The sequence below is a fragment of the Erigeron canadensis genome, chromosome 1, assembly GCF_010389155.1.
Source record: "Erigeron canadensis isolate Cc75 chromosome 1, C_canadensis_v1, whole genome shotgun sequence".
Lineage (NCBI taxonomy): Eukaryota > Viridiplantae > Streptophyta > Magnoliopsida > Asterales > Asteraceae > Erigeron > Erigeron canadensis.
The window spans coordinates 12,468,233-12,493,333 of record NC_057761.1 but is presented as its reverse complement, the minus strand read 5'-3'; the positions used below and the strand labels follow the sequence as shown (position 1 = coordinate 12,493,333).

At 32.5% G+C, this 25,101-nt stretch overlaps 1 protein-coding gene across 3 annotated transcripts; it reads left to right on the top strand.

Moving 5' to 3' along the window:
• Positions 1 to 8,608: 8,608 nt before the first annotated feature.
• Positions 8,609 to 22,017, top strand: LOC122585401. 3 transcript variants are annotated; one of them, XM_043757535.1, is made up of 5 exons: positions 8,609 to 8,807; positions 9,426 to 10,117; positions 10,363 to 10,518; positions 13,550 to 13,705; positions 21,132 to 22,017. In XM_043757535.1, exons 2-5 carry the CDS (start codon positions 9,608 to 9,610, stop codon positions 21,819 to 21,821), a joined length of 1,512 nt encoding a protein of 503 aa, XP_043613470.1. In that variant the 5' UTR covers positions 8,609 to 8,807; positions 9,426 to 9,607; the 3' UTR covers positions 21,822 to 22,017. The 3 variants fall into 3 exon arrangements, with proteins under 3 accessions (XP_043613470.1, XP_043613469.1, XP_043613471.1); XM_043757534.1 differs by having other exon boundaries at positions 8,609 to 8,811; XM_043757536.1 differs by lacking the exon at positions 13,550 to 13,705 and having other exon boundaries at positions 8,609 to 8,811.
• Positions 22,018 to 25,101: the final 3,084 nt, after the last annotated feature.

Here is a 25,101-nt window from a genome sequence, read left to right as displayed (position 1 = left end):
ATATAGGGATGAAATAAGGAAAAAAAATTAGAAGATGTATTTAGATTGGGAGAGATTGAAGGAGAAGAGGAAGAAGAGATTATCGATGAAGATATTGTTGATGAAGCTTTAAATGAATTTGCTGAAGGAGAGGTAGTCGCAAAAGCAATCAAAGACAACATTGTGTTGAGTGTTTCGGAATTTGTAGAGACTCAAAAATATATTGATTAACCAGTGTTTGAAGAATTTGATGATCTTGATTATTTTACAACTGGTCCTTCAGGTAGAAATGAAGCTGAAGAGTCAACAATTCCATCTGTGTCAACTCCGAAGCAATATTCTTTCAACGATTTTGAAGGGTTTAATGAGCTAAGAAAAACTCCTGAAACCATCTCTCAAGATTTCAAGAAGTCAATCTTTAAACAAGTGTTAAAAGAAGCTATCATATCTGAAGAAGAACCACTTCCTGACTACTTCCCTACAGAACTAACTGAAGAACAATGGAACTTCGTAAATAGGGGGTACTTTCTCAGAGATCAAGCTAGAATGGTTGCACTTGGCATTAAGCCAAAGCAAGCTGCAATCAAGTCAAGATTTTTGGAGGAAAGAGCATTTCCGATCTTCTGCGGAGCTACTAAGGTTGTCAAAGTAGGAAGACCAGAATTTGCTGCTATGTACAAGTTAGTTTAAGGATCCAAAACAAGTTGAAGAATACAGATCTCTCCTTAAACTTGCTGATAGCTACAATCCAAATATCCTTGAAGATTAGAGAAAGTTCAGGATCATGGTGCTGATCAGAGTGATCTTGATTAGAAAGACTCACATCTCTATACCTTGTTACTGTAACATCCTAAAATTTTACACTAATTATTAGATTATATTTATCATTTTATTGTTGGTGCAATAATTATAAGTATAGAATAAATTAAAAAGATGCTTAAAAAGAATAATTATTAAAGAGCATTTTAAGTAAGGGTCTAATCATGTAAAATAGAGATGTAAGAAGGTGGTCAGATGTAACATGTATGGATTGTTACGGCTTTTGTGGGCTTGATCCATTCCATATTTTGGTTAGCCGATTATGTAAAATGCACCACCTCTAGGGTATAACTTGATTTCGTTAAGCATCGATTCACATACAAAATATTAAAACCTCTAGAGTAAAACAGCCGCCAGGAGGGATCAAGGTTTATGTTGGATTTGTGATTCACAATATTCACGTTGAGCTTTGCAAAATCACTAGAAGGTACAATGACTCATTACTATATTTGATTCCAAAGAATACGTTTTTATATGGTTTAGTTCTTGGTTGAGTTTTTATGGAAACATTGAGTAGCACAGTAGGCTTATTCCTTTGGGTATCTATTTGTCAGATTCATGTTAAGTGGGTAATAAGAGGTGGTGCTTTATAAGGTGATGTATATAGACACCTTTAATGAATAATATGGAATGGGTTTTATTTTTAATTAATCGGTGATACAAGTGATCACATCTTTTAGTTTTGTGAGTCTCGAGCTTTTAACCCCATCCGCATTAACAGGTCCTAATCAAAGAGTCGTTTTCGTCATGTGTCACGCTCTAGTTTACGACAAGTATTGGGGAAAATCGGGTTAAGATATATAACATTAAATATTTTATCTCATGAGAATATCTCTCGTAGAGTATTTTTGAAGCTAGACGCTTAAAAATATATCATCGTTAGTTCGTTCTCATATGACAAAAAGTCCAGCATAGGGTTCAAGTGTCTTGGTTGTCAGATTTTGTTCTTACCTTGTGTCGATTATATATGTTTAATCTTTCTCCCAGATTGGAAGAAACATATTATAAGATGGACTAAACATTATCCCATGGGTCAAGTTTTAGTTGCCGATCGATGCGATAACTTATAAAATTGAAGGGTCGTACCATTTGGTAGTATTATTTATAAGACATCTTAATTTTATTGACATTACTATTAGAACATGATAGATACTCAATTACGTTGTCGCTATGCTTACGTAAATTCCGAGGCATGGAACTAATTTGCAAGTCAGATGCATATTTTATGTCATAATTATAGAGTTATTAATTAATAATATAAGTATTGCAACAAACATGAGTTCTACTTGCCACAGGTAAAATCTGTGAGCTGATGTATAATTGATGTAACTAATGCAGTTCATTTACATTGTAGTAGTTGATTTTAGCGTTTTTATTTATTTATTCGTTTAGGTACTTGGAATTTGACGAAAAGTTGAGTTGTGTAATTATCTTTTTGAGGTAAGATAACTTACTTTTGACACCTGGGGACACAACAAAACTTAGTTTTTATAATTACTCTCCCCTTATGAAGATAACTATCTCATGCTTATATTAGGTATGGGTTGTTTGTGGGAGGTTTATTGGGGCATTTGTTTATGCATGCTTTAGTTGATGTGAGATTATTGTTATATTGTTGTTTAATGGAGTTTATCATTGAGTTGTGTTACTTGATGAATACATGTACACATAGTACACTAGAGATGATTAAGTTACTATGTCACGTGCACGTTAAGGGGCCTTAATGTTGATAAATGAAAAAAAGTAGTAATCTTAATGGAGACTATTTCAAGTTGCTAATGTGATAAGTAGAATTGAGTAGAATATAATGTGAAAAAGTCTCGAGCATTTATTAAGGAGATATTAAGGAGAAAGTGTTAAGCTTAACCCGCATTTTGGTCTATTTAGATCAAGTGCGTTTAAGGAGCTCATTCGGGGGCAACGTATACCGTCCCTGGTGAGGTGCAATTTCAGGAGCAGAGTAGCACCGTTCGGAGTGATTGACCCTAAGGAGAATGTAGACTACTCATGGATTGGTTATGCCTTTCCATAACGACGTCGATGGACCCCCAAAAGGTTTTCCCATCATGTCGGGTGTGAGGTTCCCTGTGAGGTCTTATGACTGCCTACACACAAAACCTTTAATGTTGATTTTAAATGGCATAACCTAAGTAGTTAAGGAGCTAAATAATTAAGTAGCCAAGTAGTTAAGGAGCTAATTAAGGAGTAAGTAGTTATGTTGTTAAGGAGATAAAGTAGTAATTGAGGATTGCTAGGCACATTGTAGGAGTTGATTATCCTATTTGAGTGATTCTTGTTGATATCTATGATTATGCCTATATATGTGCATGAGAAGATTTTGTTGAAATGATTTTAATTGGTAATCTTTTTGTTGTACTAACCTGTTATCTTACTCAGCTTTAAAAGCTGACACTTGTTTTGTGGAAAATGTGTTGTGCCCTCAGGTTAGGCTCTAATGGAGCTAGTTGATTTGCGAGAGATGGGGTAGCTATTGATGATAAATAAAGATGGTTTTTAGTTACCCATTTGCTAGTAGAATTAAGTAGACTTATTTATTATGCCGGTTGGCATTTCATATTATTGATTGTGGATTTCCTTTTATTATTGTGATGATACGATGCTAGTAACACCATTTAAAGTTGTTTAATGAATCTATTATGGATCATATCTGTTTTGAAAAGTCGCTTCCGCATTTTATTAATGGAGTTATATTTAAAGTTGAAATTTTTTTGGAAATTCACATTTTTAAAAAGCAGGGTGTTACAGTTTCCATGTCAAGAGAGAAAATGGCTTGATATACAGATTCAATGAAGCTCACTTCAAAGTTTTGCCGGTTGATGACATAATTTTCCTCTACAACCACTATGTGAATGCCATTCAAAGGTATCGTGAAGATCTTATTGCCTTTGATGCAGTGAAGAGATACATGTCCAACGTTATTCAACATGCATCATTGGAAGATTTTCAGATTGGGTTTGAGTTGGTTAAGAGGAAGATTAATGTTTCGTATCCAGATCAAAGTCTTTACACATAAGATATGGAAAGGCTGAATATTGGTCACGTTCTCGAGAAACCAACACTTGGAGTTATTTTTCTTAACAGCATAAAGAAAAAGATCTTTGTTAAAATGTGCGACCTTGCTTCTTACTCTGATGGAACCATGGAATTTTGTAAGAATGTGTTGTTATGCTTATCTGAAGATGAAGAGTCTGATCAAAAGAAAGCTCTACTTGATAAGGTAATCAACAAGATTGATAAGAGACTGGGTTTCAGAGAGAGTATTAGAATGATAAGGGAGGCAAAGAATGTTAAGAAGTCCAAGTATGTTGAGAGAAGAGGGGGAGGATACTGGATCAAGTATGAACCTAGTAATGTTTTGGGACCACATAACATTCATCCTAGAGACTATGAAGCAAACATGGTGGTCCCCGAAGATAAACCTGAAGGTGACAACTGGTTCTGGCATCCAAACGAAAACTGTAACACCCGTCATTTAAAAACCTGGATTTTCAAAAAACCTTTCGCCTAACGGCGTTTAATAATAGCGGAAAAGGATCACATATAAATCTGCACATCCGTAACCGGATGAAACTTTTGAAAACATTTGGCGTTACTAAATGAATCATCGAAATAATAAAAGAAAATCCAAGTGTTGGCACCAATATATATGTCAAGCATTATTACATAGTCTTTAATCATAATATCATAAATGAAGTGGCCAAACAAAAGGCTAAGGGTAGTTTAAGCATTAAGAACATAAATGCTATCGTCTTTAATGTCTCCACCCATCCTCACCAAGCTATCCTTTCTCTAGCTCCAAACTCATCTAATCTGATGGCACAACATTTTCAAGAAAGCAAGTGTTAGCTAATAAATTAGCTAAGTAAGGATAACATATTTGAAAACATTTGCCGATTAGATATATTAACAAAATCATATCATCGTTATATGTTAATATCACATGAGCATCATAAACATCATAAACAAAAGAAACATCATGAACATCATAAGCATCATATAGCATAACACATTAGGAACATCATAATCCTAAGTGTGCCTATCATCATAAAGCTTTACTTTTCATCTTTCTTTACTTTCTTTATTTCTTTACTTTTCTTTTGCCTAGATGTAGGCTATGTGACATAAGCTACACATGCTTAGGGATGTGGGGTTGTGTGTAGGCGGTCATAGACCATATATGGAGTTCTTACACCCGACATGATGGGTAACCAATAAGGGGTCCATCGGCGTCGTTAAGGAAAGACAAAGTCATTTCCAACTGAATAAACCGTTTATGCCTTTACTCATTGGTGGTTAGTTACTCCACCCGGAATAAACAAACATAACTATGTCACAAGGAGCAACTCAAGTGACCACATACGCACTAGCTTTACAACTAGCACGGGTTAAGCTTAACACAACTTTACATATGCTCGAGACTTCTTTATTACATTAGTTTAGGCTACACTTTCACCTAAACTAATCACGTTTATCTTTACTTTATATCTACGTAGGCTACACTTTCACCTAAGTTAATCACATATCATCTTTACTTTAGGGCCCTTAATGTGCACGTGATCAAGCCACACGTTAAATCTTATCATAAACATATCATCACTTCATGATCATATAACATAATCATAACATCATTTCATAATCACCTATCATAATCATGTCATTATTACATATTCACTTTACATAAGCATATCATTACATTATGATCATTTAGCTTAAGCATAACATCGTATCATGATCACATAACATAAACATGGCATCATATATTTATCACATTTCATAAGCATATCATCATTCCATGATATGAGAACTTACCTTATGCCTTTGCAACCAGCATATACATGTCATTCATCATAGAAAGGTAAGCGTAATATCCCATATCAACCTCCCATAATCCCCTTTACTTTACTTTCAATTATACATAAATGTTTGGAAGGTTTTACTTATGAAAAAGTATTTTGTTGTACCACCAGGTGACAAAAGATGTTATCTTACCTCGGTACAGCTTACCAACCAGTTAAGAGTATCTTAGAGTGCTTGCTAAGTGCTCCCGACTACCTATAATCAATGAACGACATAAAGAGCTATCAATTACCTGCTACTTATGGTCATGACTCAAGACTAGATGCCTATAAACATGACCCATGACAAGACTTGATGCATCGGAGGTTCGTTTAATACTTTAGAGCTTACATAACCCGAAGGAACTCGGCATTCCCTCACTAAATGAACCATTCAGGAAACTTGACATCATAATCATATTTTGAAAGCATTACTATTAGAAATTAGACTCTCTCATGATTCCGTGGATAGCTTATTTGTCAAAAACGGAGTTACGGTTCAAAAGTTATGTCCATTTAAAAATGTTAACAAAATCGGTCCCTAACGGGAGTTACGAATATTTGTAACGGGAGTTACAAGCCTAACGGGGGTTAGGAAAATTTGTAACGGGAGTTACAGTGGAGGTGTTAAGCTAACGGGAGTTACACAATCGTAACGGGAGTTACGACGACCAGACGTGAAAAACAACTCCAAAACCTAACCAAACACATTCCAAACGACTTTAACAAATCTCCAGGTCTTATGAACATCAAATACACTTAAAATAAAACCCATTTGACACCTCCAAAACACCAATTGATCCATGAATCATATACCAACCTTATACAATCGATTTAAAACCCGTAATGACCTAAAATTGATTATAAACGTAATTGAATCCAACCCAAACCCTAAGACCAGGAATAATTGATTCATATGATCACAAATCAAAGGGAAAATATCCATATTACCTGTTGTAACATCCCGAATCCTTTTATTCATTTCGTTGACCATGACCGTTAGTCAAAGTTGACATATCGTTAAGTGACCTTATATTTTAGGCGAATAATTATTGTGTTAATTATTCTGTGTTTATGTGGATAAATATGGATAGGTGTTCCATTAAATGTGATTAAAAGTGTTGATAAAAGTGTTAGTAATGCCCAGCCCGTTTGTACGAATTTGACAGCCCAGTCTGTTTATACAGCCAATAAATATAAGTCTTAGGTCACGAATTTAGGTTGATGAGTTTAGTTGCAACATAGAGTCATTCACTAGGTTCTGGAGGTAGAGATCTATACCTCGAGATACCGCCCAAACTATCACGATTCGTCTCAATGATTGTAATCCGTAATCATTGTAGATGTTTTTCATACGGATTCATCTTGTAATCATATGATTAATGATAGTATTTTCGTGTTTATCTCCTGTTCTTATTATCTTCGTGTGTGTTTATCATGATAATCATTAATTAACCCTAAAGACGATCATAGATGGATTCCGCACATCTATGATTGTATAGATCTCGTGTTAATCGATCCGGGAACGTGCTGAAACACGTTTTCACACTTAGCAATGGTTTTAATTGTGGCAGGAATGGTTGGTTGACCATCTCTAACCATTGCATCTACAACAAGGGTCTGTGTAGGAATGTAAGGACCATCTGTCAGGATGTTAGGCATATTGTTATCGATGGATTCAAGGAACAAGGACATACGACCATTCCACCCATCAAAATCATTTTTATCAAACATAGGTGGTCAGGTAGAAGAACCATTATCAACATAGGATGGCATTATGCTTTACTTAAGGAAAATAAGTAAAGATCAAGTCAAGTTAATTCTTAACCCCTTCACTGATACCACTTATTGTGTCCTAGAAGTGTATCAATAAACCAAAGTATAATGAACACAAAGAGTTGTAAAGGGGGGTGAATACAACTTTTCCTTAATTCTTAACTAACTTTAAAAATATGTTTTAAAGACTTAGATTGCGATATATATAATATAGGAAACAAGAATCAATGAAACAGTAAAACAGAACTCAATCATTCTTGAACACAGATTGTGGTTTTCAAATGTAATCCTTTATTAAGATAAAATTTATACAAAGAATTACAGGGTTGTTGCGGAAACAAGATAACCTATAAATATCTAAACAACCCTTGAAATGACAAATAACAATCAAGAAGTTCTTGCTCAAGAGAAGCAGCCCAAGCTAACTTTCTACAGACTAACTTATGTGTAAGAGCAGAGAGAACTTGTATGAAGAATGATTCTAAGGAATGCCACACATATGAATACAAGGAATGTGACTTTTATAGGCGAAAGTTATTCTTCTCTTGGTATCTAATTAAGCCACGTATTGTTCTTTTGTTGGACAATCGAAAGAATATTTGATCGTGCCTTCATTGTATTTGTGGTCCCCAAAACCTGCAACACGTCATTTTGATCCTCCAATAAGAATATGGACACACATATGTATTTCTGTCACCAACCTAGATTCTAGGAACCTTCCTAGTCACGTCATTTGTCCTTATCAATAAGTCTAGGTTGTTATCTTCACTTGATTGTCAGACACAGATTGCTCGTTTGTCAAGAGCAAAACTGTCTAAGTGTTCCCAAGCAGACTACTAAGTCCAAGCTGACTTCCACTAACAGCTTGGTCTTCTATCTTCAATCCTCCTCTTCGACTTGGATTGAATGCTATAACAATTTGATCAGCTTGAACAATACTTGTTTCCATATGATTAACATTTACAAAGTATAAAGCATGATCTGGGTCAGTTTCAAATTACAAGCTGTGTTAGCTTAGTTTAACCAGATCAGATTACAAAACCACAAAATTTATAAATGTTTATATATCAGATTTGTTATCATCAAATTTACAATTAACATTATAACTCTAACATAAATTAACCGAGGATTAACCATTCCCGCATTTCCCTATTATTATTTACCAAAGACATCCAACTACCAACCAAGTCAACCCAACCGAACCCCAATCACGTTTTTGTTGATACCCTTGTTCCTCAGTCGCATCACCATTCACCACCACCACCACCACCACCACCACCAGTAGCATAATACCTATACTTTACTATCTGATCAACTCCAACAAGTTTTCTCCTACATTTTTCTACCTGTCGATTCTATTCTGGATTTCTTTGAGCTGTAGGTATTGTATATTATAATTATAGTATTTGTTATTATTAATTACACTTCTGCTGTCATTTCAATTCAATTTCCTCAAATTAGTTATATCTTTCCTAGTTATTGTATATATGTTATCAATTTGAAATTAAATTCGGTCCATCTGATTATTATTATATTTATTATTTGGTCCATCAATTTCATATTATTATTATTATTTTATTTATTTATTTTTACTTGAATACAAATGCTTTATTTTTACTTGTATATATGTATATAATTATCTGTATGTATGTATGTGTATGTGATTATATAATCTGTGTTTCGTAATTAAAATAGATAATATATAATTTTTGTTTGTATGAGATCTCTTCATTGTTTGCCTGTCTACAATTTTGATATCAATCCAATCTACTTTGGTTTTCGTTCCTGTACCATTTTCATGCACCTTTAAAAAAAATTCGAATGCTTTTTTTGGGGTTGATTTATTTTTATTTTTTTATTAATAAAAGTTAAATAAAGTTATAATAAACAAAAATGAAAAAAAGGTTCGACCTTGATATCTGTCTGCCTGTTGGTCTACACTGTTTTATTTTATATTGTTACCTAATACTGGATGTTTTTATCTACTACTTGAAGATTGCTGCTAAAAAGACTTATTGGGTATTAGAAATTAGGCAAGAAATCCGGATGTGGTGAACCTGAATGAGAGCATCTTGTCATTCATATTAGCTTAACAAGAAGAAGAAAAAGAAGAATAAGTAATGCTCTTCTGTGCTCAACTCTAGACTTTATTTCCATTCACATATATATCTATATATATGTCGACTGAAAGGATTGGGCCTCCCAACCAAGAGAATGAACACCATTCTGGAAATAAGGGACGCCAACGAGCGTTTGTTTGGGAATTCTTCGAGAAGATTACAGGGGACGATGGGTTACCAAAAACAAGGTGCACCAACTGTAACAAAGTCTACTGCTTTGCTGCAAATTCAGGTACATCAACAATGAGAAGACACTTACGCAAGTGTTGTCCACAACCCTTAACTCAAGTTAGCCCGACCCAACTCATCCCAAGAAAAAAAACTAAAACTCCTAGGTTTAGTGAGGAACTGTCAGATGAGGCTAGGGCAGCCAAGAAATTGAAGTCTGTTATGGTGGAAGACCTCCAAACCAAGACTGATAGGGAATTAGTGGAGTTTATTTGGATGAATAAGCGAAATGTTGGACTCCTTGAGCAAAAGCTACCTCATAAGGCCATAGCCATAAAGGAAGCTATCAAGTGCTACGAAGGGGAAATTGATCGTAGGGCAAACCTTCTTCTTCCCAAGGTTCTTTTAACTTCTCTATAAATTTATTTTACTCTTCCTATACAAGCAATGTAAATCTAAGAGGCTGACTTTAGATGGGGAATATGATACAACTAACTAAATACGAGTTGACATGATAGTGGAGGGTCAAGCTTGCCAATTTATGCCCCCCCAGTTTACTCAAATGGCCAGTGGTGAATGTTTTTTACTTCATATCCATTCTCTTCAACTGTTTACCATTCAAAATGTTGACTTATGTATTTTAGGAGAATGGGGGATGTCCTATCACCTGCATAGAGTCAGTTAAAGTTGAAGCAGACGATCCACTTGATCCACGCTATAAGAATGTGAGTGAGATCATGGCTGAGGATGTGAGTGCCGTGGCTGGCAAGATTGTTGAGACACACAGAGGTGTGACTCAGGTAGGTCTCTCTCTCCCTCTCTTTATATATATAATATAATATACATACAAACACACAAACATACATACATACAAACCCACACACACACACACACACACACACACACACACATATATATATATATATGCCCATCCAATACATCCAAACTTAAGATACATTCCATGTGAGAACCAATCCTAAACAACCGCATCATCAACCATGAAAAAGGGTAAATTTGACAAAAGTTTTTGCTCGTAAAATAGTTACTGATTCGGTTTTTACTTTTGAGTTTCCATTACTTTTCATATTACGTTATTTGTTTTAATTTCCTTTTCATCACACTTTACACCACATAACCGTTCTTTAATTTTATGTCAATTTAATTACAACGCACACATTATTACGCTATAACAATATACTAATACACTTTTTTCTGCATCTATGTCATGTTAAATTTTTATGCATCCAGTGTGGTTAATTAATTTTTATGTTTCTAACTCAAAATTTATGTATCCAAGGCATACTAGTTTTTTAGCATCCAAGTTATCCTTAATGCATCGAAAGTCATGTTACTTTTATGCATCCAAGTTATTTTTATGCATGTACTTGTTAAAATTTATGCATCCATGTCAGGTTAATGTTTAATTATCATCCCGGTTTATTTTGTAATTCTAGCATCATACTTCAATTATCACCAGGAGCAAAGTGATGACAATGTCTTCTTCATTTACTTGAACAACTTTGAAGTAAAGTGGATGCAAACTTTTTGAACTGTTACATCACTAAACCAACCAGTTGATACCTCCTTTCTTTCCTTTTTTAACTCTCGCAACGTGTGGAGATTTATGTTCATTTTTTCTCCTATTTTTTCATTGCCTTCATTTAGTTACGTCTTTATCCTTTAATATACTTGTAAACAACCATCTTTACCACTAATTGAATGAATAATTTCAAAATTCAAATATGCCATTAATCATCGTGGCCCTTAATCTTTTCCCATTCAAAGGTCATATTTTGTTTTTACGGTTCTCATTTTAAACATGTTCTCACTGGAAAATTACCCATATATATGTGTGTATAGAAATATATGTTTCTTTCAGATGAAGTTTGAGACTAAACGAAGATATCTGCATTAATATTTATAATGTAAATGAGTAGCTGAATTACAAGTCATTAAAGGCTTCTTTAAACCCCCCCCCCCCCCCCCCCCCCCCCCCCCTTCACTTTTCATGGTTTGGAGGGCTGTGTGCAGTAAGTTTAGTGTGAGAAATTGATAATTTCCTTTTAGACAAAAATAACTATTTTACCTGTTGACTCTCAATAAATATACGTTTAAAAGATAACTTTTTATTATATGAATAACTTGGATACCAGTATAGATTTTTGTCCAAATTTTCGATACCAAGATTTTCGGTGAAATTTACCGAAATCGGTCAAATTTCGGTCCAAATTTTGGTGGTATACCAGTTTTTTAGATTTTTTTATTTAAATTATTTTTGTCCAAACTAAAAAACAACATATAAAAAAACTAATTTTTTGAAGTATTAACACTAATCTATTAAACATTGACACTTTTAAGCTTGACTTTGATATTTAGATTGAGTATTAACTTAATATAATTGCTATTTGTATGTATAATTGCAATCTTTTTGGTACATATATAGTTATATATAATATTTTTCATAATATTAAGATTACCGAAATACCACCGAAATACCACTGAAATACCACTGAAACAACGGATATTTCAAATACTAGACCTTGACCGAAACACCGAAATTTTGGTCCTTAACTACTTAGTATACCGGTTATAGCGGTGGTATAACCGTATTATAATATTATGCAATATATAAAAATTCCAAAATGCTTAATACGTACTAATATTAAAAGTCAAGCTTAAAAGTATTTGAAACAGGATAGACATGTGAAGGCAGAGAATATAGGGTATTGGTTGCAGTGTGTTTATTTTGTTATCTTGCAGTGTGTTTCTAGTGTAAGATAAGGGTATTGGTTGTGCTAGTCAGCATGGCTTCTTGTAATAAACATGCAGCCTGTTGCATGTAAACTAGTGTGGTACTCTAGCCACATAACTTGTACTTAATATTGTTGATGTTATGAAATTCATAGGGGTAACCTATATCCAAAAAAGAAGTGAAGACAGAGAAACTGATGGATCGCTTAAGAAGTGAAGACACAAAGGAGAAACCCTTCTGATCGATCCCTTGATTGGAAAATTAGGGCTGGAAACTTGGGCTTTTATTTATTTAGGATTGGACTAATAAGTATTCATTAGTTTTGGGCCCAAAAAAAAAAGAAACGAAAAAAAACCTGTAGTAACACCGTTAAGATCGATACTTAAAAAGCTAGTATCTGTAACCGTTAATATCGGAACCGTTATTTTGACCGCTATTTTAGGGAGGGACCCATAACCGATATACCACCGGTATACCTCCGTGATTAACAACATAGCTTGGATATGCTCTATCCGATACTACTTATTCACATACATATCATAAAAAAATTCATTTTAACATTATTCAACCAAAGGTCTGAAAAAAATAAAGCAACTCCAATGCATTTAACTCTAACATTACAAGTATGATATCAAGTAGCTAAACCACCATCATGAACCTCTTTTTTGCCAAATAGGGAATACTTTGGTCATATGAAACATTTAAAAGTAATATATCAGGTAATTAAACATTACCACTTAATATCAAAAACGTTCCATAGGTGATGAAGATTATTTACAGCATAATTAAAGACGAAGTTTGATCAAGACTCAATCAACTATTTTAGGTTTCATATCTTACCAAACTTGAAAAGTGATTTGTGTAAACTTATGTCATACTATAAATTAAGAATCATCAAAGCCTTAAGTAAGTAGCCCCTAATTGTGATATGTGTAAGTGGCAAAGCCTAAATCATGTAAGTGTCATTCCACAGCTTACCCGAAGGAACAAAAGAGGGGTTGATGCTAGATTAGCTATTTTGTCTTGCGTTACAGCCTATTTTGTTTCGATTTGTTCTCATATATTTGACTTGCCTCCAGCACGATGATGTCCTCACACTTGACAATGGGAATCTCGTTGTAAAAGTTGAAGTTGGTGATCAATCCGGTAGTAATGGGAATTTTGATGGATACATAGCTGAAGACGAGCGTGCAGAAAGACTTCAGATTGTTGCAATAAATGGAAATGAGAATCAGGTAACTTTTTTGGGTTTGATGTCTTTCCGTTGTTAACGGTCAATTGAAAGAAATTCTTATTAATTACAATGCCTTGTTTTAAAAGAAGAGAGGCCTTACTTTAATCACTCATGAACATTGAGTTAAGTTCAGGCAGAATATCAACCACAGATTACAATACTCACTATTGCTCTAAAACCCTAGAGTGAGTATCGTTTAATTAAATCACCATTCCTTAATATGCCTAATATGATTACAAATGGATTAATTGTAACTTGAAAGTTTTTGTGCATTCTAAAAGTAAAACTAGCAATTATTGCATCAAACTTTCTTTTATCTACAAAAACCACTACGAACCAAAATTTGTTGGTCCTAGCATAATAAACCAATACAAAGGCCACTATGAACCAAAAATTGTGGGTCATAACATATTAAACCAATTTCATTATTGGAATTAAGATTTTTAAGGCTTGGTGTCTACAGTTTGATTTTATGTCAAAAATTTTTGTCATAAACAGAAGATGTGATCTTAAGGTCTACAAACGAAATAATAATATTATTTGTTTTATATGAAAGAAGAACGAGTGCACTGATTAAAAAGAAGTTAAACATCCAAATTGATCAAAAAGTTTATTGTTTATATAAAAATTACAATGATAGATTCAAAGTATCAATAACCAAAAATTTGGTAAAAAAAAAGTATATTATCTGAATTGTAGTCTTAATATATACTAATAGATAAGTGACCTAACCTTAGCTCACCAATCATAGCCCTCGATATCTCTAAACTAAGTTATTAAACATGTGACTAAGTTATCTACAGATAAACTTTAGTTATTAATTATATTAATAATTTTAGAAAAAGTCACATTAATTTACACTTTTTAACGTTAAATCTTACTAAATACTTAAGTTAAATATAATTAGCACCTTTTAGCTTTTAACGAGATTTTTGACCCGTGTCCAACACTGGACACGGGGTTTACGATATTATCAATGTTATATTTTTATACATTTAAGTCATAAAAACTTATAATTTTAAAAATATACGGTTCCAAGTGTTATACTTTGCAAGTTGTAGTACCATAATCACAGGTTCGTCACTGTCATTTTTAACGGAGACATATTGATGGAATTGTTTGTCGTAGTCATTCCACAAGGCACATGTTATAATAGTTTGTCTATCATAGAATTTTTTGAAACCGGTTTTACTCACAATGTGATATTATTATGAAAGATAATTAAAAATTAAAATATAAACATACTTGTGATCTTGTAGTTGACATTCAATTATATGTATTTGATCATGATGCGGGCCCATAACACGAATATGTTTATTTCCTATCACCTCTTCTATGATAAATAGATAACAATTATGATTGTTCTCATATTTTTGGATAACAATTAGGACTCTTGATTTGAGTGACAATTGTATCTTTAAACATTAATACACAAAGCTAATATATAATTAAAAAGGAGAAAATTATGTCCCTTTTTGATTGAGAGATTATGTTGAAATTTTTTTAGTTAATTAAATGATTGTAAATTTTAAAAAATTCTCTCAAGTTAATGGCTAAAAATAAATATAAATTAAGTATTCAGGGCTATAAAGTGTAAATTATTGATGGAAAACAAAAAAGTGTAAATTAATGAGACTTTTTCTACAAATTAATATAAATACTAATATAATAATATATTTAGATAATAATTATTAGGATTTTTCATTGATAGTTTATCTACATGATGACATAAGCGAGAGTGAATTTGATAAAATCGAACGATTTGATTTGTTAATAAGTGATTAGTTCAACTGTCTTATAGTATATATTAAAATAAAATGATTAGTAATAAATTAAATAATATATCTTCACAAAAAAGTTTCTATAACTTATAAATGTTTTAATTGATGATAGTAATCCAATCCATATGATAATTTATATCCAAATCCTAAAAAATACAAAATATAATACTCAGTATATCAATGATATATCATAACAAATTGGTAACATATATATTAAAAGAGACCTTTATCAATTAATATTCAATAGTCCACCAAGTTCATAAACGTTTAATTTGTTACATAACTATATATAACATTTATATTGTAGGACTGTACTGTCCTATTGGATGTCATGTTTTCTCGAATGCTAATTGCTAACTACTAAGTTACTCTTTAAAAAAATATATATTATAAGGCCATTGTTGTTTTTTGACAAATATCGAATTCCTAATACATTACAAACGTTGATATTTCATTATTAAACTTCATATGGATTACACGAGTCCTATTACATGTTAACTGACTTCATGTTAAAATATTATATAGTTAAAGCATTGCAAGTATTTTCATATCATGTTGTTGATCTAACATAATAGACTTAATAAATTTGAGTCCTGTGTTTAGATATGGTAGGTTAGGATAATGTTTTAAATATTTAAAGCATAATGATATTTCCAATCTATTTACTCATCAAAATTGTAAGCTAACATATATTGTAGTTTTTTTTATTTTATTTCAATATATATATATATATATATATACACAAATAATGTGTGTAAATTTAACAAGACAAATTGTAAGTTAACTTATACTGTAGTTTCTTATTTTATTCCTATATATATGTGTATACACAAATAATGTGTGTAAACTTAATAAGACATACAGTTTCCAAACTTTGATTTGACTTTATATTCCTGATCAATATATTCTGATACATATATAATAAGAATAAGGCAATAGAAATTAAAGATAGTATCCACTACGATTCGAATCTCACTTCCTACATTTGTAGGAGTTAATTATTAGAGAGATTTTCGAGAGTCTTGAGTTTCATCACAGGCATACTTGGTTACTAACGAGCTGGTAAAGAAAAAAAATGAATTAAGGCCATAGAAATTAAAGATAATATCCCTCCAATTTTTAATTTTATTTTTTGTGAATTATCGATTGGTTCATTTAATATGTATACAACTGGTTATAATGAGAATACTACTATATTTTAAAAACAAATTTGAATATAAGTTTGAAACTTTTTAAATTCTTTTTTTTGTGTATTTGTATTTATTTGAAAGCTAAAGTTTTTATAACTTTTTGTATAAACATTAAAACATGGAATTCTTTATTTTTACTTATATGAACATTTTGACATAAATCTTATTTAAAAATGAGCCATTTCAATATAAAAGAGTTTTTTTTAGTATTTCACTAGTTCTGTATTTTTCTTTGCTTTAAGATGTACAAGATTATTGTAAACGCTATTTATTCATTGAAGTAAAATAAATAATTTTAATATGGTAATAGTAATTATAATTTGTACTAATATAAGAAAAAAGTAGTTTAGGTTGGGTTGTGAATGTGGGTTAAAATTTTATTTTGGTTGGGTTGTATAGAGACATATTAGTTTTTTTTTTCTTAATTGAAGATTGGGTTTGGTTGGTTTACTGATGTGGGTAGTCTAAGCATAAGTAATAACATGGTATAAATGTAAAGTAAAACGTTCGGCTTTTATGGATTTGTTTTTCATACGAAACCAAATAACGAACCAAAACGTTCGGCCTATGAGAATACCAAGACCAAAAACCACTTGTTTTTTTTGCAGTTCTGTTTTTTGGTTTTTATCGGGTTTTTGGTTCGGCTTTAGCTCATCATATTCCTTTTCGATTTCTTATTGCTTCATACATCTATCCTTGGATAAGATTTATCAGAGGAGCTAGTAAACCTGTCAGTAAACCTGTCAAGCGTTCCTTGTTATCTGATGGCCTATGTCACGATAATATAAGAAACAAACCTGTTATTATTTTATCTGAACATTTTTCATGGTATTCGCACATTAGTGGACATTTCCAATGAATTAATGTATCTAGCTGCCACAGTTAGAAGTTGGTAAATTTTTGTTGTTTTGTATCTTAAAAAGAAAATTCTGGATAGAATTACGTGAATGGTTTGATTCTTGCCTAGTCAAGATATAGTATCTTTGAATTTATGTTTCTGTTACAGAACTGACATGATTTTGATTGAAATGAATCAAATCGTGGCTAGATCTGATTTTATCAGGCCAAAACAAGTGAAGAAGATAAAGAGAAAAGGGAGAGAAAATACAAAGAGAGAGAATACATTGGGGGGAGAAAATTGATATGAATCAAGCTGCGTCATGAAGAAGATGGGCCTAATGGGTCTAGGGGTTTAAGGGTCGAATGGGTTAGGGGGTTAAGTGATAATTATTATTAGTTATTATTATCATATTATTTATTATTAGTAATTACTTGACAGACGTCTGTCTATCTTTAAATAAGGCTTTCAGACATTAGGGTTAGGTGTGGAGAATTATATTATTATTGTTCTTAGGAACTAGGGCCGCTGGGGCATTAATCCAGAATCGGGCTACTGTCTAGATTATCTATCAATTGTAACAGCCGTCTCCTGTTGGCTGTGTTCGTGTTTATTGCTCGTATTTGTCGTGTGTTCGCTGTTTGTCTGTCTGATACACATCAATTGGTATCAGAGCCATCTTTCTTGCAACCTGTGGTAGGAAAAAAAGTTACTGTTCATCAAAACAACAGGCAACATGGAGTCTGGTTTGGAGAAGATTATGGCAATCAGCCAAGAAGGTAGGTGCTGTTAAAGAATATTGCCTTATGTTTCAGATCTTATTCGATCAAGTTAAAAATCTCGAAGAAATTTCTGAGATCTATGCTATATATCTATTCATCTATGGTTTGGATACTGAAATTAGGGAAATCTTTGTTGAATGGCATCAATGTAGCTGCTCTAAGTTGAAAGAAGTGATGTCATAGGCTTTAAAAATTGATTCTCATGGTTTACAAGATTCTTTCTCTCCTTTTGATCCTACTTCTCTTTATACAAAAAAAAATTTGGAGTTTGATATTAAAAAGGAGGAGAACAGAGCTGTTTTTAGTGCTAGCGCTAGAGATATGAAAGACGCACAAGGTACAAACTCAACAAAATCAGACCAAGAAGAAAGGAGCCCGACGAATATTCCATAGTGGTTGTCAAACCTGCGGTGGTGGGAGATAAAATTGAAGACTATGGTAATCTAGGATATGTTCTTGACAAATATGATTATGTAGTAAAGTCTTCTAATCAGTTGCTTTGGGGCTAGTCCAATGATTCAAAAACAACATAAGCTGAATCTGAGATCTTTGGTCAGAAACTTAATGCAACAGTTTTTGTTCTTGAGCATCAAAAACAAGCAATACTGGAGACGGAATTTGGTTGCAAAGAAGTCCGAAGAGAAGTTCATTATGAGGATGGCTACCCATGGGATCCGGGAATAACCTGAAGCAAATTTTGAAGCCACACCTTGAGGACAAGGTGTGTTTTGGGGGCGTTAGTAATGATATGAATCAAGCTGCGTCACAAAGAAGATGGGCCTAATGGGTCCAGGGGTTTAACGGTCAAATGGGTTAGGGGGTTAAGTGATAATTATTATTAGTTATTATTATTATATTATTTATTATTAGTAATTACTTGATAGACAAGTCTGTCTATCTTTAAATAAGGTTGTCAACCATTAGGGTTAGGTGTGGAGAATTATATTATTATTGTTTTTAGGTACTAGGGTCGCTGGGGCATTAATCCAGAATCGGGCTACTAGCCTATCCAGATTATCTATCAATTGTAACAGCCGTCTTCTGTTGGCTGTGTTCGTGTTTATTGCTCGTATTTGTCGTGTGTTCTCTGTTTGTCGATATGATACACATCAATTGATACCAATTGATACGAACCCATCCCAAAATAGGGTCGCATTATGACATAAGCTAAGTGTAGAACTCACTCCCAAAAGCTAGCTCAAAGGAGGAGGGTACACCTAGGCTTATAAACCACCAACCAATCCCATACTTGGCTGATGTGGGATCATATCAAAAATACAGAGAGAGAATACATTAGTCTTATAATTTCAGACAAAAAGAGGAAGAGGAAGTAGTCGGACAAAAAATAGAAAGTACTCCATTATAGAGTATTATTTATATGTAGTAAATTATTTTATTTTTTTATTTTTAAATATATGTTTATAGTATCCTAATAATTTTAAAAAAATAAAAATTCAATTAAAAATTCAATTCAGGTTTGAATAATTTGGTCATGAACAACTTCGTTTGAAAATTTTGGCAGAAAGACTTATGGTTTTTTAATGACATTTGGTTTTATGAATGATATTTGATTTCTTTTACAATCATTTTTCCTTGTATATAAAAATTTACAATATTTTTTTTACTTAGCGTGCCTTTTTTCTTTTCGGGCATGTGCTTTTTTTGCGTCTATCGCATGCGCCCCATTTGGGGTCTTTGCACTTTGAGGTCACCTTCGCTTTTATCTGAAGTATCTATGGGTAAAGGTTTTACCCTGGTTAACTTTTTTTTTTGAACCCCCTCAATAAATTTACCTACATATGTAGGAAGTGAGATTGAACCCTTGTAGATTACCAAAAGGTCATTGATACCAATGGTCTACCAACCCCATTGACGTTTTATTGAGTTATCTAATTACAGATATAAATTTATTACCTATTTTTAACATGGGATACTATCATTGCCTTTTGCGACTATGGAAAAACAATGGTTTCCTTTCACTCGATCCTTAATAACGCTACTCTAACATGGTTCTTCTTGTTAGATGTCATATTGTCAGATACAAATGTTGATGCTCTCTCCAGCTTAGCTGGAATGGAAAGGTGTTGGAGGAGAATCCAGTTTTCATAATAACAACGAGATGCAGTGAATATATGGATGCTTTTACCTTTTTTTTTTTATTGTTATCATTTTTGGAATGAAACAGATCATTTTGCAAAGACTACCATTTTTAGCCCTTATAATGATGGTCAGTTCTTTTCTGTTCATACTTCAATGGAGATTTCTCAAACTGCGTAGACCATGTTCCATTTAGTTTTCCTCGTTTGTAAACCATGAAAGTGCAATTGAGTATTTGGGTAATCTCTGTGTGTGTTTAGCTAGGCATGGTTTAAGATGGATGAAAAATATTCCTCAAGTTAATGGAAATCTTAAAGTCAATGCTATTTGGGTTTTTTTGATTTCGAGCTGATTGTACCTTGTGATCTAGCGTAAAGTTCGTCACTGTTTTATGGTGGATTAAATTTCAATGTTTTCTTTCAGATTTGGCTATTAGTTCTGTTCACGAACTAAACCCGACCAAAATCACTTAGTCATGTCTGTTCCCTAATGTTAATGACCAAAAGGATCAAAGGTTTGCTAATTCCAATTTTTACCAGGCGTATCTTGTTGCTACTTTCTTTTTTTTGGTTAGATACTTCAATCCTAATGCTTCTTGTGAATATGATGGCCGATAAAGTCGGTTTTAGAATCAAATGAAAGATATAACATTGTGTTGTATTCCATATTTCTGTTTCTCCTCTGTATGCTTGAGTTATAGGTTTTGTTTCATAATTCATTTCCCTTTCTGTATTTTCAGACGCCTGCCAAACAGTCTTCTGCCATTTCTATTCTTCCCCAAGACATATGTTCAGAATTAAAGGAAGTTTCATCTGTGCTTTCTATGCTAACTTCACTAGACAATTTCTACACTCCCGAAGGCAGTCCTCTTGATGAAGAAGCTGAAAACGCAAAACAAACCCTAACTGATCTTCTGAAAAAGGACTTTGAAACCATTATCGGATCTCCAGATGAACAAAATGTCAAAGTTTGCATCCAAATCTTGATCAAGAACCTCCACAAGCTTCCAAGATTCCAAGGCAAAGTTATCGAAACACTCAACATGGATTTTGAAATTGCCTGTAAAAACTGGACAACTTGGTGTAAGAATATTGAAAACAATATTGCATTTGAGGTGCAGCATGGAGAAAATCTGCAAGTTTTGCAAGCATGGCAGGAGAAAGACATGGAATTTGAGTCCAAAATAGAAGACATAGATGCTGATATCCTACAGTTAAAAGCTGAACTGCGTGAAAAAGAGTTGATCCGTGAGAGTTTGGTCAAACAGAAGTCTGATTTGTTTGATCAGAGCAAGATCTCGATTGATGAAGCAAAGAGGCTTCTTCAAGAGATGGTTACTGTGAAGTTGCAGAGTGATGTTGCCATTGATAACATGAAAGAGTTTTCTTCCAAATGGGTAAGGATCAGGGAGAATTTCAAGTCCAAGTAAGTATGGGACGCTTATTTATTCCCCCCCCCCCTTTTTAGCTGTGAAATTGAGAACAATTACAGTAGAGTTTTAGATTATATGATGAAAGGATCTACTGTAGGGAAAGTTAGTCTTTTATTGCTCCTTTCATCTTTATAATTACAGTAGGATTAGGGAAAACCTTTTCCATTTTCATGTCTAATGGCATTTTTTTTTTCTCCCCGGTAATTTACAGTAGAGTTTTTGGCGTTCATTGGACAACACAATTAGGAGACTATAAACCATCACCTCTATGAATATTTGTATTGATTTACAATCCTTTTTTTGTTTAATTAGTAATCTAAACTCGTGAGCCGTACGACAAAAAAGTATTATAAAATAATTGGGTAAAAGGGATTTTATAATGTTAAGCTTTATATATTAACCAAAAATATAGATAAGTTCAGTAGTATGCCTGATTGCCAATATGACTTCTACCAAAGACATGCAAAGCAACAACCAAAAACATGTAAATTGACAAAGCCACTTCACATGAAAACCTTATTAAATCAACAGGGGTTAAACGAGCTGAGTTGACAAGAATCGGGTGTAAATCAATGCTAGAATCGGGTGTAAATCAATATACTAGCATTGAATAACAAGGCAGCATTCTCTTATTTGCCAGAGGAACAATATCTTGGGTAAATTATTTGGAAATTACTCCAATTTGTCTCAAATAGCTTTATGGGAGTCGGAACAAAAAACACATCCTTTTTGGGTTAAAACTTGGCAAAAACATCTATTCAGGGGTCTCCGTTATCTAATAGACGTAATGTTCCGTTTGTTCCATCTATAAAATAATGGAGACCCCGCAATAGATGTTTTCGTTAAGTTTTAGCCCTTAAAATCACAAATATTGCAATTTATATAACACAAAAACTTTGGAAGATATGGTTTATGTTACCTATATGACGATAGACGTATCATCAACATTATGTTACCTATAATATAGTATAATCTTAATATATACTATAAAACAGTTGAACTAATGACTTATTAACCAATCAAATTATTTGATTTCATTAAATTAACTCTCGCTTATGTCATCATGTAGATAAACTATAAATTAAAAATCCTAATAATTATTATCTAAATATATTATTATATTAGTATTTATATTAATTTTACACTTTTTTGTTTTCCATCAATAATTTACACTTTTGAGCCCTGAATACTTAATTTATATTTACTTTTAACCATCAACTTGATAGAATTTTTTTAAATTTACAATCATTTAATTAATAAAAAACTTTCTAACATAATTTCTCAATTAAAAAGGTACATAACCTTTTTTTTTTTTTTTTAATATATTAGCTTTGTGTATTAATATTTAAAATTACAATTGTTACTTAAATCAATAGTCATAATTGTTATCAAAGAATATGTAAACAATCATAATTGTTATCTAATTATCATAGAATAGGTGATTAAAAATAAACTTATTCGTGTTATGGGATCGCATCATGATCAAATACATATACATGAATGTCAACTACAAGATCACAAATATGTTAATATTTTAATTTTTAGTTATCTTTTATAATAATATCACATTATGAGCAAAACTGGTTTAAGAAAAAAAAATTATGATAGAGAAATTATCATAGCATGTGCCTTGTGGAATGACTACATCAAACAATTTACATCAATATGTCACAGCTAATAATAACAGTGATGAACCTGTGATTAAGGTATTACAACTTGCAAAGTATTACACTTAGAACCGTTTATTTTCAAAATTATAAGCTTTTATGGCTTAAATGTATGAAAATCTAATAATGATAATATCGTAAACTCCGTGTCCAGTGCTGGACACGGGTCTAAAATCTCGTTAATATGTACTAACTTATGTGTACTCATTTATCTTATTCATTATTTTTCAAATCATTATGTGTTATGGTTACTCTCAAGACCATATTTTTTTTTCTTTTAATTTTTAATTTTGTTAACTTAACTTAGGTACGATATGACATACCCAAGTTAACTTGCGAATATATGATAATGATATAATAATTCTTGTTAGCCTAAGTGTAATTGTTTAGAATGATGCAAACCTGAGCCAAATAACCCAAAATCATACTCCACATTATTATTCAAAGGTAAATTATGTCACATCATTTTATCTTGTAAGAAGATTATTAGGAAGCAAAACAAAAACCATCTCTTCCAAAGTTTTGTTCTATAAATTACAAAATACGTCCTTTGTGGGCTAAAACTTAGTAAGTGGAAGATCTCCGTTATCTTTTAGACGGAACAGATGGAACATTCCGTCTAAAAAATAACAGAGAGCCCACAATAGATGTTTTTGTCAAGTTATAGCCCATAAAAGATGTGTTTTTTGTTCTGAACTCCTAAAGCTATTTGAGCCAATCCAATGATTGCATTCCAATCCAATGCTGTAACCGTATATTCGCAAACGAACATATCATTACAGTATAGCAAACGAACATATCCCATTCTATACTTTGAGAAGAATAAGAGCATTCAAATAACTAGGCACGTGATCCCATGGGTATGTGATCAACTTGCATCCCACAAAATAATAAAGAAATGGACCCTAACGAATGTGCCATATCCATGGCTTAAGCTTTCGTTTCATCACACGCCATACTTTGGAATACAAGCATGCCATACTATCGAGTACCATCGCACATTGAAATGACTCACTCAATTTAGACCCAAAAATATGAACATTGAAATAAGAGAAACATAATTTTGTTAAATTATACTTGGAAAAATACGGTCATTTTTCATAAAAAATTAAAATTATCAAATTTGAAAAATGTCAATTGAATCCTTCTTAATATGTTAATATAAGTCTATTGTATGAGTTTCAGGTCACAGAAAGTTCAAACGAAGCCTTAGTTAAAAATTGTGAAAATCTACAGAATACGACGGCTCTTGTTTTTGCAAAGGCCGTCCTCCTCAGTTTCGTAATTTTGACACTTTAAACAACTTTCGACCTTTCCTACTAAATACCGAGCTTCTCACAACTGATAAAAAACTCCATATTGACATAAAACTAACACAACATTTCCAAAAGTCTTCATAAAATCCGTTGCTACAAATCAAGTTTACAAGATTAAACGGGTCATTTACCCATTTTGCCAAGCATCCAAAATCAACCAATCCTTTAAGTTGCGTAAGACCATGACTCCAAACTATTATTTGCGGAAATGTACATGACCAAACTTTACTAACAACATATCAAATGTACAAGAGCCAATAGTTCAAAGGGGTTACTAAGAGTTCTATCATCAAT

What these genes read in the sequence shown, in the direction of transcription:
- LOC122585401 (XM_043757535.1), top strand. Translation starts at nt 9,608, where the DNA reads ATGTCGACTGAAAGGATTGGGCCTCCCAACCAAGAGAATGAACACCAT. An exon ending in CAAACCTTCTTCTTCCCAAG is followed by an intron (nt 10,118 to 10,362) that starts GTTCTTTTAACT and finishes TATGTATTTTAG; the next exon opens with GAGAATGGGGGATGTCCTAT. An exon ending in CACACAGAGGTGTGACTCAG is followed by an intron (nt 10,519 to 13,549) that starts GTAGGTCTCTCT and finishes ACTTGCCTCCAG; the next exon opens with CACGATGATGTCCTCACACT.